The sequence below is a fragment of the Leucoraja erinacea genome, chromosome 2 (genome assembly GCF_028641065.1).
Source record: "Leucoraja erinacea ecotype New England chromosome 2, Leri_hhj_1, whole genome shotgun sequence".
NCBI lineage: Eukaryota > Metazoa > Chordata > Chondrichthyes > Rajiformes > Rajidae > Leucoraja > Leucoraja erinaceus.
The window spans coordinates 97,710,059-97,723,939 of record NC_073378.1 but is presented as its reverse complement, the minus strand read 5'-3'; the positions used below and the strand labels follow the sequence as shown (position 1 = coordinate 97,723,939).

General features: G+C 41.2%; 1 protein-coding gene across 3 annotated transcripts in view; it reads right to left on the bottom strand.

The window, feature by feature from the left end:
- Positions 1-1,373: 1,373 nt before the first annotated feature.
- The window catches only part of crppa (CDP-L-ribitol pyrophosphorylase A), a 230,206-nt gene continuing 217,698 nt past the window's right edge, over positions 1,374-13,881 (bottom strand). For 2 of the 3 annotated variants that reach the window (XM_055661840.1, XM_055661847.1), the window contains exon 11: positions 1,374-4,597. In XM_055661840.1, the coding sequence (XP_055517815.1) occupies positions 4,570-4,597 (28 nt within the window). In that variant the 3' untranslated portion in view covers positions 1,374-4,569. The remainder of the gene's footprint in view (positions 4,598-13,881) is intronic. The other variant, XM_055661831.1, reaches the window with a different exon arrangement.

Here is a 13,881-nt window from a genome sequence, read left to right as displayed (position 1 = left end):
GTACACGTGATGTAGTGTGTGTGTGGGTGACAGGCAGATGGAACCAGTGCATGGGACTGTCAGTGTGCACAAGATAAAGCTTAGTTAGTTCAATTTGTTAATGTTATGATCATAAGTGAAAGGAGCAGAATTAGGCCATTCGACCCACAAAGTCTACTCCGCCATTCAATCACGGCTGATCCTCCTCACCCCATTCTCCTGCCTTCTCCCCATAACTCTTTGACACCCGTACTAATCAATAATCTATCTATCTCTGCCTTAAAAATATCCATTGACGACCTCCACAGCCATCCAAACTTGTATATTCACGTGTCTATCTAAAAGCCTCTTAACTGCTACTGTTGTGTCTGCTACAAGATTCAAGTCTTGACTTGGCTCTGGGCTATCTAAAACCTCTTAAATGCTACTTTCGTATCTGCTTCCACCAGTGCGCCAGGCACCTATCACTATTTGTGTTTTAGAACAGAAATGATGGTCGATGCAGTCAGATTTTACAGCACTGGATTTTAACCAACTAATAAAGTGTACTGTTGGGACAAAACCAAAAGAAAATCAAATGCAAATGTTCAAAAACTGAAATTAAATGGTTGGAAATATAAAAGAGCCAAAACAGTTGAAGACAAGTGTTGATATTGTGAAGTAAATCCTATAAACCAGCTGATCGATTTACAGGAGCCACTCACTCAGCTCCTGGAGCTGCTGCAAATCCTATTCAAACCAAACTCCAAAGTCTTTCATCAAATTTAAAAGCAGATCTTTTGCCTTTTTTCCACACTAATCCCATAATCCCTTGATACCAAAAATCTTTCCATGACTAATCAACCACAGTTCTCTCGGATAAAAGGTTCAAAGATTCTCTACCCTCCATGTCTAAAATGGTCTTCCCATCTCAATCCTAAATAGCTGCTGCCTTGCTTTGACTTGGTTATAAACACCTAAACCAGGAGAAACATCATCCCTACATCTCTCCTGTAATGATTCGTAAGAATTTTGTTTATTTTAATGAGATCACATCTTATTCTTTTTAACTCAAGAGTATAAACCTCTCCAAAAAACAATAAACTTCAGCCATTCTTTTTAAAGCATTGCCATTATTCGAACATGGGGAGACCAGAATTGCATACAATATGTCATTTCCCTACCTAATTTCAAGGAATGTTATTACACCATGGTGAATATAATTAATTAACCTGAATCTGAATATTCATCCCCAACGTCTGCTGGTGATGTAGTTGAATTAAATTTAATGTTGGCAGCTGCATAGAATGTTCAGCAAGCGTTATGGCTCAGTGACGCCGTCAGCAATGGCAGCCTCGCCTAGTCTTTTCATCTTTTTTTTTTAATTTGTGTGTTTGAAAAAGTATGGGGGGGGGGGGTCGGGGGAACTTTCTTTTAATCTCTTGCCTTGCTGGAGACGCAATTTTTTTCAGAATCGTATCTCTGGTCGCTCTGCGGCCTAACATCATGGAGCTGGCGGCCTTGCTTGAGACTGACATTGAGCCCCACCACGGGGCCGTGGATTTACCATCGGAGCCTGAGATAGACGCTCCAACCGCAGCCTGCTGATTTCAACATCGAGGAGTTCGCAGTCTCGGGTAGAGACTGATGTTAAGAAGCTCCAAGCCGCAGGAGGTTCGACAAGCCCCGACTAGCTAGTCCGATCGGCCGGCGCGGGGAACTGAGATCCCCCCACAATGCGTGAGCTTGATTGCCCTGACCGGCGGCTGCGGGTGCCAAGATCACCTCGACAACGGAAGGTTTGAGTGCCCCGACTGCGGGAGAACAAAGAGGGAAGAAGACTGAACATTTTTTGCCTTCCATCACGGTGAGGAATGTAGGGGTGGCGCTGTGGTGGATGTTCTTGTTAAAAATGTATTTGGGTGTCTTGTTCTTCTTATTGGTATGACTGTATGGCAATCTGAATTTCACTGTACCTTAATTGTACATGTGACAATAAACTCACAATGAAACCTTGAAATGAGGCCTGTGGCCGAATATTACGTATTTGTGCGTCAGGACTCAGCAAGGTGTTTCCATATGGTCTCTGGATAAAGTCAAATGCATTCACACAAAACATTAAGAATGAGATTAGTAATGAGTACGTGTCTGCTAGGCCAGAGATGATTGAATGAAATACATTATTTAGATCAATAAGGAGGAAAACTTGTGGCCACCTTCTTTCACCCGCCATTTCTCCAAATCACATCACCATGGTCTATTATGCTCAGTCACAGCACAGTGCTTAGTTCAAGTCTCAGTCCTCATAGTGTTGTGCCAGATCTGAAGGTAGACGGGATAAGGGAGTTTCCTTTTGACTTCCTCATCATTTTAATTTGAAGTGTCTTGCACAGAGTGAGCTGCAGATAGGGTTAAAGAGATGGGTGGCATGGTGGAGCAGTGGTAGAGATGCCGCCTTACAGTGCCAGAGACACCATAGTTTGATCCTGACTATGGATGCTGTCTGTACGGAGTTTGTACATTCTCCCCATGACCTGCGTGGGTTTTCTCTAGGATCTCCAGTTTCCTCCCACATTCCAAAGACCTCCAGGTTTGGAGGTTAATTGGCTCGGTAAAATTGTAACTTGTCCCTAGTGCATGTAGGATGGTGTAAATGTGCGGGGATCACTGGCCAGCATGGACTTGGTGTGCCGAAGGGCTTGTTTCCGCTCTGTACCTTTGAACTAAACTAAAAATCATGGGATTGAGCATCTTTACTGAACAGATGTTGACATCACCAGTGGACGTCAATCTTCTAACTAGTTGGTCAATGGTCTGCATGGTTTTTTGGAATTGTACAGGCAACCTTTGTGAGGCTGGAATGTTACCACTACACATAGATCGCAGCATAAACTGGTTGGAGTGTTGGGTATACCTGTAGTTCAACCTATAACCACCAGGTGCCTCACTTCAGCTGCAGTTGAACTTCCTATTGTCATAGACCATATATTTTGGATTGGTCTTTGGTCTGCTGAGCTTTGATTTGAGTCTTAATGGGATAAGTGGAAAACAGTGTTGAGCTTTAATTTTTCCAACCATCAGCTTTGCCAATTTTTCAAGCTGACATTAATGAAAGATATTAGCAGAAGGATGCTAGAAAAAAGAAGGAATTTTATTCAACAGGTATTGCTGTACGTACTTAGTTTGTAATAGAATATAATTATGTAAAATATAAGGATTTAATTAATGCTATTCTCTTTGATCTTTTTGCTGCAAGGATATTCAAAAATCAAAGATATGCCACATCGAAACCTCTAAAGGTTTCTAAAATTCAAATGACATTGCAAGTAGAGTTGAGCTATTAATTAAGTTGATTCCAGATCTTTTTCTTCATCTCTGCCCCATTTAAATCCGAGACTTTTCTCTGTTTCCAGTCTTTACATCTTCCAGTACCATTCAAGACTTACCCTAATTTTGCCTCTTCTGTCTCGATCCTGTTGCTATCTGTTGCTGTCTGTTGCGCCCTTCCACCAATTCCTCCCCCTTCCCCACCCAGTCTTCAAATACACTGCCCTCATAAACGCATCCAAGCAAATTCTTGTGAATATCTAAGAATTTTGTGTTAACTTTTTTTAAAAGGAGGCAATAAAATAGGATACAATAAAATCCAAAAAAATTGGGAAAGTTTCTTTCCACAATTACTAAAATCGACTTCCCAGAAAGCTTAATTCTTACATAGATTGTCATTCTTCGGAACAATCATCCAGATCCATGTTCACAATGGCCCATTTTTGGTTCTCAATTGAGAATCAATAGCTGTCTTGTTTGGATGTTATTGTTCGTTGAACATCTGCCCCATTCCTCCCTACTCCACCATTGTTTTCTACTCACTGTGTTGACCTGTTTCTTAAACCTTGTTCCTTCCCTTATTTGTTTCTCCAGTCTTGACTAAATATTCTCCATAGCTCTTCTTTGCTCTTTCACCAGGCAGATATAGAGCAAGCACTCTTGTCTGTTTTGATACTGATATGCAAAGAAACAATGAACAAGAAATCAATGGAATAATAAACTATTACTAATAAGGGAATAATTCATCATTATTGTTTTGTTAATTAATTATAATTAATAATTGACATTATTACTAATAGCAGTAATATTAATATTGTTAATTAATTATAGTTATTATTGATTAAGACATATTACTAATGAGAAACAATGTTGAGAGATTGCATGAGCTCTAGGTAGAATGGCTTCCTACGTCAAAATAAGCAAATATTGGGAAAGGATGAACAGTATCATAACTGATTCTTAGATTGAGCACCAATAACGATTATTTAAGGGTTATTTAAGAACAATATACAAAATTACAATTGTTGATCCGGTTTTGTTGATTTTTGTAATTTTCACACTGATTTCATTCTATTTCAAAGCTGGCCCTGGTCATCTCTTGATAACACTTGACGGAGGATATCTGCAGCTTTACATTGTCATCATCAGAGGGCAGTATGTTCCTTCAGATGTCACAACATCCATGACTTTGGGTTAATGACTGCTTTCATACCACAAGGAGCTGTCCAATGAGTGCAGGGCTTCGTTGTTTTATCAATGATTCGATGATTGAGGCTCCTTGCTTCACAGATTCGTGAATTTTGTCCGTGCTCTACAAAAAAAAATTATGATTGTTAACAAATCATTGGCATTAAAAAAGAGTTGCAAAGAATTTGAACTCTGAGGTAAACAATTACCTTTCAGCAATTGAACAAATGTAAATTCATAGCTTGTTGATCCCAATAGTCAGATATTTTAAATAACATTTCATCTGCGATCCCTGCACCTTTGCTTTTCCAACACATTCAACAAACTTACTCATACGCCATTAATTCTAATTACAAACTTCATTAATTATAATCAGTGCCAACCATTGTTGCAGACTAATACCCTCACTTTGATCATCTTGGTTATTATTCCTTTTACAAATTAATTACATGACACTTGAGCTTATATTTGACATTACTCATTCCTCGATTTCAATGTTTTCCATTTGCCTTGTTCTCCAATGTCACTATCAAATTTATTTATCCCTAATTTCTGTAGTGCCCCAAAGAGATACCTGAAGAAGACTTTTCACTCAAGTGACTAATTATTTGTTATGAATGACAGGTTGCAATTGAGGCAGTTATCAAAGGACTACAATCTACATACACTTCTGCCTACAGTGCGGCCAGGTCGAACCTGAACAACGGCCAAAGACATCCACAGGCAAAGGGTGGAAGACCACTTCAATACCGCGGACACCAGAAGCATGTGGCAGGGTGTCAGGGACATCACTGACTACAAGAGCAGCCCTGCCTGCCCCCACAGTGATATCACACTGGCCAATGAACTAAACACCTTCTTTGCCCGCTTCGAAACTGGCAACAGCACCAGGTGTGGAATAACCCCGGCCATGGCGGAGGGACAGGTCTTAACACTGAGTACTCAGGAGGTACAGGGCGCTCTGTGTAGGATCAATCCACGCAAGGCTGCAGGCCCGGATGGAGTCCAGGGAAAGGTACTAAAGGACTGTGCTGTACAGCTGGCGGAGGTATTCACGAGAATCTTCAATCTGTCTCCATCTCTGGCAACGGTCCCCAAGTGCCTGAAAACAGCCACCATAGTGCCGGTGCCGAAAAAGTCTAAAGTCACCAACCTGAACGACTACCGCCCGGTTGCCCTAACTCCAATCCCAATTAAGTGCTTTGAAAGGCTGGTCCTCTCCCATATCAAATCCAGCATCCCTGCCTCACTGGACTCTTATCAATTTGCATACAGAGCAAATAGATCAACAGAGGATGCCATCTCTCTGGCTCTTCACACTGTCCTGACTCACCTGGACAGGGCACGTACGTGAGGATGCTCTTCATTGACTATAGCTCTGCATTCAATACAGTCATCCCCAGCAAGCTCACCACCAAACTCCACCAGCTAGGCCTCAGCTCGCCGAATGCGATTGGATCCTGAATTTTCTGACGGAGCGACCGCAGGCAGTGAGACTGGGCCCGCACCTGTCCTCCACTATCACCCTGAGCACTGGCACACCACAGGGCTGTGTACTAAGCCCCATGCTCTACTCCCTCTTCACTCACGACTGTGTTCCTGTATTCGACATCAACACCATCTTGAAGTTTGCAGACGTCACAACAGTGATTGGGCTGATCACCAACGGGGATGAAACAAAATACAGAGCGGAGGTGCAGAACCTGGCGGACTGGTGCGCACGTAACAACTTGTCACTAAACACCTCCAAGACCAAGGAGCTGATTATTGACTTCAGGAGGTCCCATAATGGAGAATACGCCCCAATCTCCATTTACGGGGAAAGTGTGGAGAGATTGTTCAGCTTTGTGGATGTGGATGTGGTATGTCTGGACTTTCAGAAGGCTTTCGACAAGGTCCCACATAAGAGATTAGTATACAAACTTAAAGCACACGGTATTGGGGGTTCAGTATTGATGTGGATAGAGAACTGGCTGACAGGCAGGAAGCAAAGAGTAGGAGTTAACGGGTCCTTTTCAGAATGGCAGGCAGTGACTAGTGGGGTAACGCAAGATCTCCACGTTTGCGGATGACACGAAGCTGGGGGGCAGTGTTAGCTGTGAGGAGGATGCTAGGAGGCTGCAAGATGACTTGGATTGGCTGGGTGAGTGGGTAAATGCATGGCAGATGCAGTATAATGTGAATAAATGTGAGGTTATCCACTTTGGTGGCAAAAACAGGAAAGTAGACTATTACCTGAATTTTGGCCGATTAGGAAAAAGGGAGATGCAACGAAACCTGGGTGTCATGGTACACCAGTCATTGAAAGTAGGCATGCAGGTGCAGCAGGCAGTGAAGAAAGCGAATGGTATGTTAGCATTCATAGCAAAAGAATTTGAGTATAGGAGCAGGGAGGTTCTACTGCAGTTGTACAGGGTCTTGGTGAGACCACACCTGGAGTATTGCGTACAGTTTTGGTCTCCTAATCTGAGGAAGGACATTCTTGCCATAGAGGGAGTACAGAGAAGGTTCAACAGACTGAATCCTGGGATGTCAAGACTGGATAGACTCGGCTTGTACCCGCTAGAATTTAGAAGATTGAGGGGGGATCTTATAGAAACTTACAAAATTCTTAAGGGGCTGGACAGGCTAGATGCAGGAAGATTGTTCCCGATGTTGGGGATGTCCAGAACAAGGGGTCACAGTTTAAGGATAAAAGGCAAATCTTTTAGGACTGAGATGAGAAAAACATGTTTACACAGAGAGTGGTGAATCTCTGGAATTCTCTGCCACAGAATGTAGTTGAGGCCAGTTCATTGGCTATATTTAAGAGAGAGTTAGATGTGGCCCTTGTGGCTATGGAGAGAAAGCAGGAACATGATACTGAGTTGGATGATCACCCATGATCATATTGAATGGCAGTGCAGGCTCGAAGGGCCGAATGGCCTACTCCTGCACCTATTTTCTATGTTTCTATGTTTAACCCAAAGTGAACTCCATTGTGCCAAGATATTTCCAAGACCAAAAAACACACTGAGGATGTCCTCGAAGTCCCCTTGAAATAATTTACCATCTTCAATAGAATTCTTGTTCGGCAACTGCTCAGTATGACCCCTTAAACTCGAAGGACTCAACCAACACCTTTAATTTTACCTTAACGATGGCCATTTGTTATAAATTTGCAGTTTACAAATTACTGCATTAATCAAAACTGCTCTTCATGCAGTTTGCAAACATCGGCCATCACATTATAATATTGTCAGTCATATCCACGATGTACTCAAGCTTCCGCGGTGACCTGTGTTCACAGAAAGCCTGCAAAGTCCCCGTGAACATGGCATGCCCCCTCTCCAGGGACACACGGGCTTGGTACCCAGCAACTTGTGTTTCTGTGACAAGAGCACTGGGAGGTCAACACAGACAGTAGTACACCAGATCCCAAGCCACCTAGCCAGCTGCCTACCCAAACACTGCCTACCTCACCAAGAGCTAACAGTGGATCCTGCATGACCTGTGGTGAAAGCAAACAGGGGAATATCTCAAAAGAACAAGTCATCCTAAACATCTTTCCTCCAGTAACCAGCATCCCAATGGTAATAATTTCTGCTGATTTCAATATCAATAATATCACCATTATCAAACAGATGGAAGGTAAATCTGCCAAGGCAGATGAATAGTTGAGAGAATTGTTCCCACCATAAATGCTCAACAACTTGTTAAAACAAATATTTTGACGTGTAGATCAGAATTTTGCATTTAATAAAATAAATAAAATAGGTTCTGGTCACTTCATCACAGGAAGGATGTGGAGGCTTTGGAACGGGTACAAAAGATGTTTACCAGTATAATTGAAAGAATGCTAAAATAATAAAAAAAAATCCTTTCCTGCTGTGTTTGAAATTTCAATTCAAATGTTACGTACTTGTTCACACCACCTCTGATCTTATTCCTATTTAATGTTTACTTGATGGTTCTAAAAGATAGAGACATTAACATTTTTGGATCTTAATATGTAACGGCAGAAATTCTGCAAGTTTTTTTGAAAAGTCAGAATTAGTTTTTTGAAAAGTCAGAATTAGTTTTTGCCCAGTTTCGGTGTGTTTTGAATAAATATAAAGGAAAATAGTCTGCAAGAACCATGGCTTAGTGAATGCAGGCTTGGATTATTAGATAGGAGAAGATAATGAAATTTAATTTTACCCAAGCTTTAAAAGATAATGTGAATTTCAACAAGTAAAAGTTTAAAGTTTGTTTATAATTCTGAATACAGTGGTTGTAGTATGGATCTAAGGAATGGAACAAACTGACCCAGTGTTCCCTCACTTAGATCTGTTATCTAACTTTTGAATAACAATGATTTAGGTTAATGGTTTATGGTTAATCGTTCTTTCGAAGTTTCTCAGAACTTGATTTACTGAGGATTGTACTCTTACTTTCATTGAATCTAAACATGTCACTTTTCCACACAAGTTTGGGGTATTGAAATGCCACTGCACAATTTAAAATAAAAAAATACCCTCAGAAACACTAGGTTTACGTCAAGCAAATGTGTTTCTAATCCTATATCCACATTGGATTGCTTGGTATGGAAAATTAGATCAAAATATTAAATTTGCCAAAAGAAAATACCCAAAGAATAGACAGATTGGATAGTTATATGAACTGGAATAGTTGATTTTGCTCCTGTTTAGTTTAGTTTTAGTTTAAAGATACAGCACGGAAACAGGCCCTTCGGCTCACCAGGTCCGGGCCGACCAGCGATCCCCGTCCATTAACACTATCCTACACCCACTAGGGACAATTTTTCCATTTACCAAGCATATTAACCTGTACGTCTTTGGTGCGTGGGAGGAAACAGAAGATCTCGGAGAAAACCCACGCAGGTCACGAGGAGAACGTACAAACTCCGTACAGACAGCACCCGTAGTCAGGATAGAACCCAGGTCTCCGGTGCTGCATTCGCTGTAACGCAGCAACTCTACTGCTGCGCCACCGTGACCTCTGATTGTTGAAAGAATATATTTACCAGACATTGGTCATTATATCAGATATCATTTAGATGACTGAGTCTCTAAATTAAAACTTGATGTAAGTGTCACCCACGCTTCAGTTGAGAATAGATTTGCATCAGGGTCAGAAGGTTACACAGAATGAATGCATGTGACATCTTTCAGGGGAGTTGTTAAAGTGAGGTCTTGAGTGGGTCTATTCTGCAGAGCAGAGGTGCTTATCCTTCATGCACTTGTCAACATGCTTCCCATATACCTAAAAGAGTGGCTAAGCAGTACAACAAATCATAACTACAAACTCGCAGCACATGTCCAAAGTTGCTGCTGGGACACATGAGAATTAAACAATGGGTTTAAACAATGGGTACTTGACTATGACAGGAGGCCCAAAGCAAAGGCAAACAGCTCTCTAGAATGCTCTGTGAAAGAGGGATCCTCAACAGCATTGTTGCAGAAGAACATGCTGCAGTAAGCAACAATGGATTCCCCACTCCAATATTGGGGAAATTGGTAACAATGTATACTTTTATTGGATAGGGACCTCAGGTACTTCATTGCTGCCCATGGTGGTCTACATCTGCTGACACTATATGATACTGTATGTCCCCATCAGTGCCCCATACACATCTTCTAATTAGATGTTTTAAATGCACTCTACCACACTTCGGCAGCAGTTCTCATTCACACTGCATACCTATATGATCCTGCCATGGAGGAACGTGGTGCATCAATAGACCTGGCAATTGCGCCATTTTTCACTGAGATCCATTGGATATTGTATCTGCATGAAAACCACCTCCACAACCCTGACCAATTTACTGTGCACGTCTAGGTATGGTCCCATCTCTGGCCTTGAATCTGTTCCTTATCACAGAGCTGCTGTTGGGATCTTGCTGTCCACTGATTGATTGCCAGTTTTCTCACAAATGCAGAATACCATACTTCAGAATTATATCTGTGATAAGTGCTCAAAAGTGTCCCAAAACGCTTTGTAAACAAAATACTTTATTTTATTTATAGTTCATTAAATGTTCCACCTATTTCTTCCTGATTACGACATTCGCAACGCCACCAGTGCGATATGGTGGTGGTCCCGGATCTAATTTTCAGGCATTTTTCATAGATATTTTCTCGATTAGTTAAAGCCCTGTCCCTTCATTCCAGGAGCTCTCCCGAGTTAAAAAGAAAACAAACTCGCAATAAGCACGGAAAATGAACGTAGTGGGTACGTCGGAGCTCGGGGACGTCTTTTAGCGCTAACAGCAGGTACTCGGGAAGACTCGCTAACGGCAGGTAAGCACGGGAAGACTCGTGAAGATTATTCAACATGATGAAAATTGTCCACGAGAGCCCCGAGTACCGACGAGTGGCCATTACCGTAAATCTACGAGCTCGAATCAGGGAAAATTCGGGCGAACTCTTGGAATAAACTCGTACCCTGGGACAGGGGTTTAAGGGAGTCAGGGGTTATGGGAAGAAGAGAGGAGAATGGGGTTAGGAGGGAGAGATAGATCAGCCATGATTGAATGGTGCAGTAGACTTGATGGGCCAAATGGCCTAATTCTGCTCCTATCTCTTATGATCTTATGATAAAAATAACTCACTTGGACTGCAAGGTTCTCGGCAGTCACACCTTCTTTCACACCAGTACTATGGAATCCATTCTCAGATAGACCAGTGCAATAAAATGATCCTCGGATTGATTGGCTCAAGCCTGCCATTAGTCATGGCCATGAAAGGTTACTTATAGTTATGGCCAATAATTGACAAATCCAGAACTCTTCAACAAAACTGTAAATATCCTTGGGAACTGACGAGAATGTAAGCAATGTAAAGATCAATTTACTTGGGAAAGTTGATGCAAGCAAAATGATTCCATGAATCAGTGGCTGAGAAAGGTGGACATTTTACTACATGAACTAGCTTAGGCCTGGGCAGCAGACACAACAGCTGTGCTGTATCAAGTAGTTAAAATCTGGCTGTACCCCTGTAGATATCTGCACATTCCCAAGGTTTGGTTTTTGTGAATCTGCATCCAGCTTTCTGGAATTAAGTCAGTTTCCATACTGTGCAGACTCCACAGAGAGGAAACCAAATTCCACCTGTGTGGATATCTCAGTAGCTTGGTTTAGAAAACTCTAAAACCCATACTGATGGATTGCCATATATGTCTGATAAAAGCTATCGTAAATTCACTCAATTTTGTACACTGTCTTGATACACTCAAGCCTTTCAAAAGCCATTAACAGATTTATTTGCACATTCTGTCCCACAGCGAAGCAGTAACATTTTTCTGCATAAAGAAGGCCAACGTTTACAGCTGTCTGTTCTAACTAAAATTTTACATGCCCCCTCAATTATTTTAAAATAGACATTCAAAATATTTGAATTGAAAAAAATCCCTGCAGTGACAGTTTAATGTTGACAATGAAGATTGATACGAGACATACTTTCTCAAGGACCATGTCTCTTCTCAGCACCCCTACCACTGTATAGGCACCCTTCCACCCTCTCTCTCTCTCCACCTCCACTCAGTACTGCCTCAGCCACTATGCTCCACTCACTGGTCATTATCACTGTTCTTGGTGTGCGAGATAATTGTAAATATTAATATAAAAAATAAAATACTTCTCAGCTCCATTCTCTGAACAAACTGGGTAATAATCTGAATTTATGAAGTGCGATAGCCATGCTGTGTATTAGCCTACATATCCAGCCCAGCAAAGCAGCATCTGTTGGACGGTTACAGGAAAAGGTAAACTACATTTTAAAATTTAAAACATTATTGAGGTACCAACATAACCGATGCATCTTGGTGAGAACCGGAATTCTTCACAATTCCATGCAGGGTAATAATGGGGGGGAAAGTTAATTTCATGAATAGGCATTTTCAGACAGAAAACTCTGCTGTGTTTGTTGACCTCTGCAGCCAAGTTCCATTTGACTTCTGACCCTAAGCTGACACTAAAAACTGGTATGCATTCCCGGTGGATACCATTCCACCTTAGGAGCATGAATTCATAAAATTACTCTTAAAAGTTTATTTAATGATATCTGCGCCATCAATCACTGCTTAAAAGCCAGAGCAATCAGGTTATTTTTAAATAAACAGAGATTGGTTCAAACTAGATTTCATTTAATTCCACTTTTTAATAAAGTCCCAGGAGGCCAATAATGCGGGTGTTGTAATTTAATAGCTGTTCCATCTGTCCATCACCTCTCCAGAAATGGCAGCAACAACTGATTTACTTAGTGCAGGAAACATGTATCACTTCTAAGTTTTCACATAAATACAGTATTTGACCCACGTAAGTATTTGCCTTCTAATGAAAATATTCTAAGTGCATTTTGGAGAAAGGAGAATACCAATGGCTCCAGTTCAAATGATACTTTGAATAGTGTCCAGCTGAACATATCCTCAAAATGCTCGGACCTGTGGAACATTATTTTATACATTTTGGTACCACTATTAAAACTACATTTGCAAAATTGACAGAAAGATTTTTTTGTAAAACCAAATGTTTCTGTTATTTTCTAACTAATGTAACAGTCAGAGTTTGCCAGTGGATTTCTGCATCCTCGAAAATTAATTCAGTTCAATTATTCATCACATGATAGAACTTCCCATTTGTTCAAGTGGGAAGAAAGACTTAACATGATGCCTGGTTACACCAGAACCTGCATTAGATGCTGCATTTAAATAATGTTGTTTAAAAGCCAAATGTAGATTTATATGTAACTTAGCAGTTCAGCACTTGAGTAGTTTCATGACCTCAGAACTTTGGCCGACTTAGATTTTCCTGCACTATGCTGCCTAAAAAGGGGGCTAAACTGTAGCATCCCTATCACAGCTCTGTTGGGACTCGTGCTGGTGCCTCTCTGTCTGCTTTGTGTATTAAATACTGATGGGGTAGGGATCACGTGCTGAATTACTGACCCGTTTCCATTCCCACCACCCCTAGTTCCTGGCAGTGATAGGTATGGCTTGATGGTAGCTTCTATCACAGCATTGGGAAAGCCATTGTCTCCTGTTGTAGGGACATCACTTGGCAGCAAGGATGTTCACTTAGTTTAACCCTAACATTGCTTCAGTGTGTTCAAAGTGATTTACTGCGTATCTAACATTGCCTCATCGTCATATGCATGCCATGGATATTAATGTTTCAGATCAATTTAAAAAAAGTAATATTTCAGAAATTGTGTTTAAAAGTTGCACTAACGTTTAAACAATTACTCAATTTCAGTTTCCTTTTATAACCCCCACCTGCCCCCAGTCCTTTAGCCAGGAAATTACCATATTCCCCCAACTGCATCCTCGTAAATTTACAAGCAGTAAATTGGAAAATATGAGCGCGGCCAGACTGTCAAATCAGATTTTAATCCGGCAACAGCGGCCATTTGTCCCAGAACCAGATAAAGA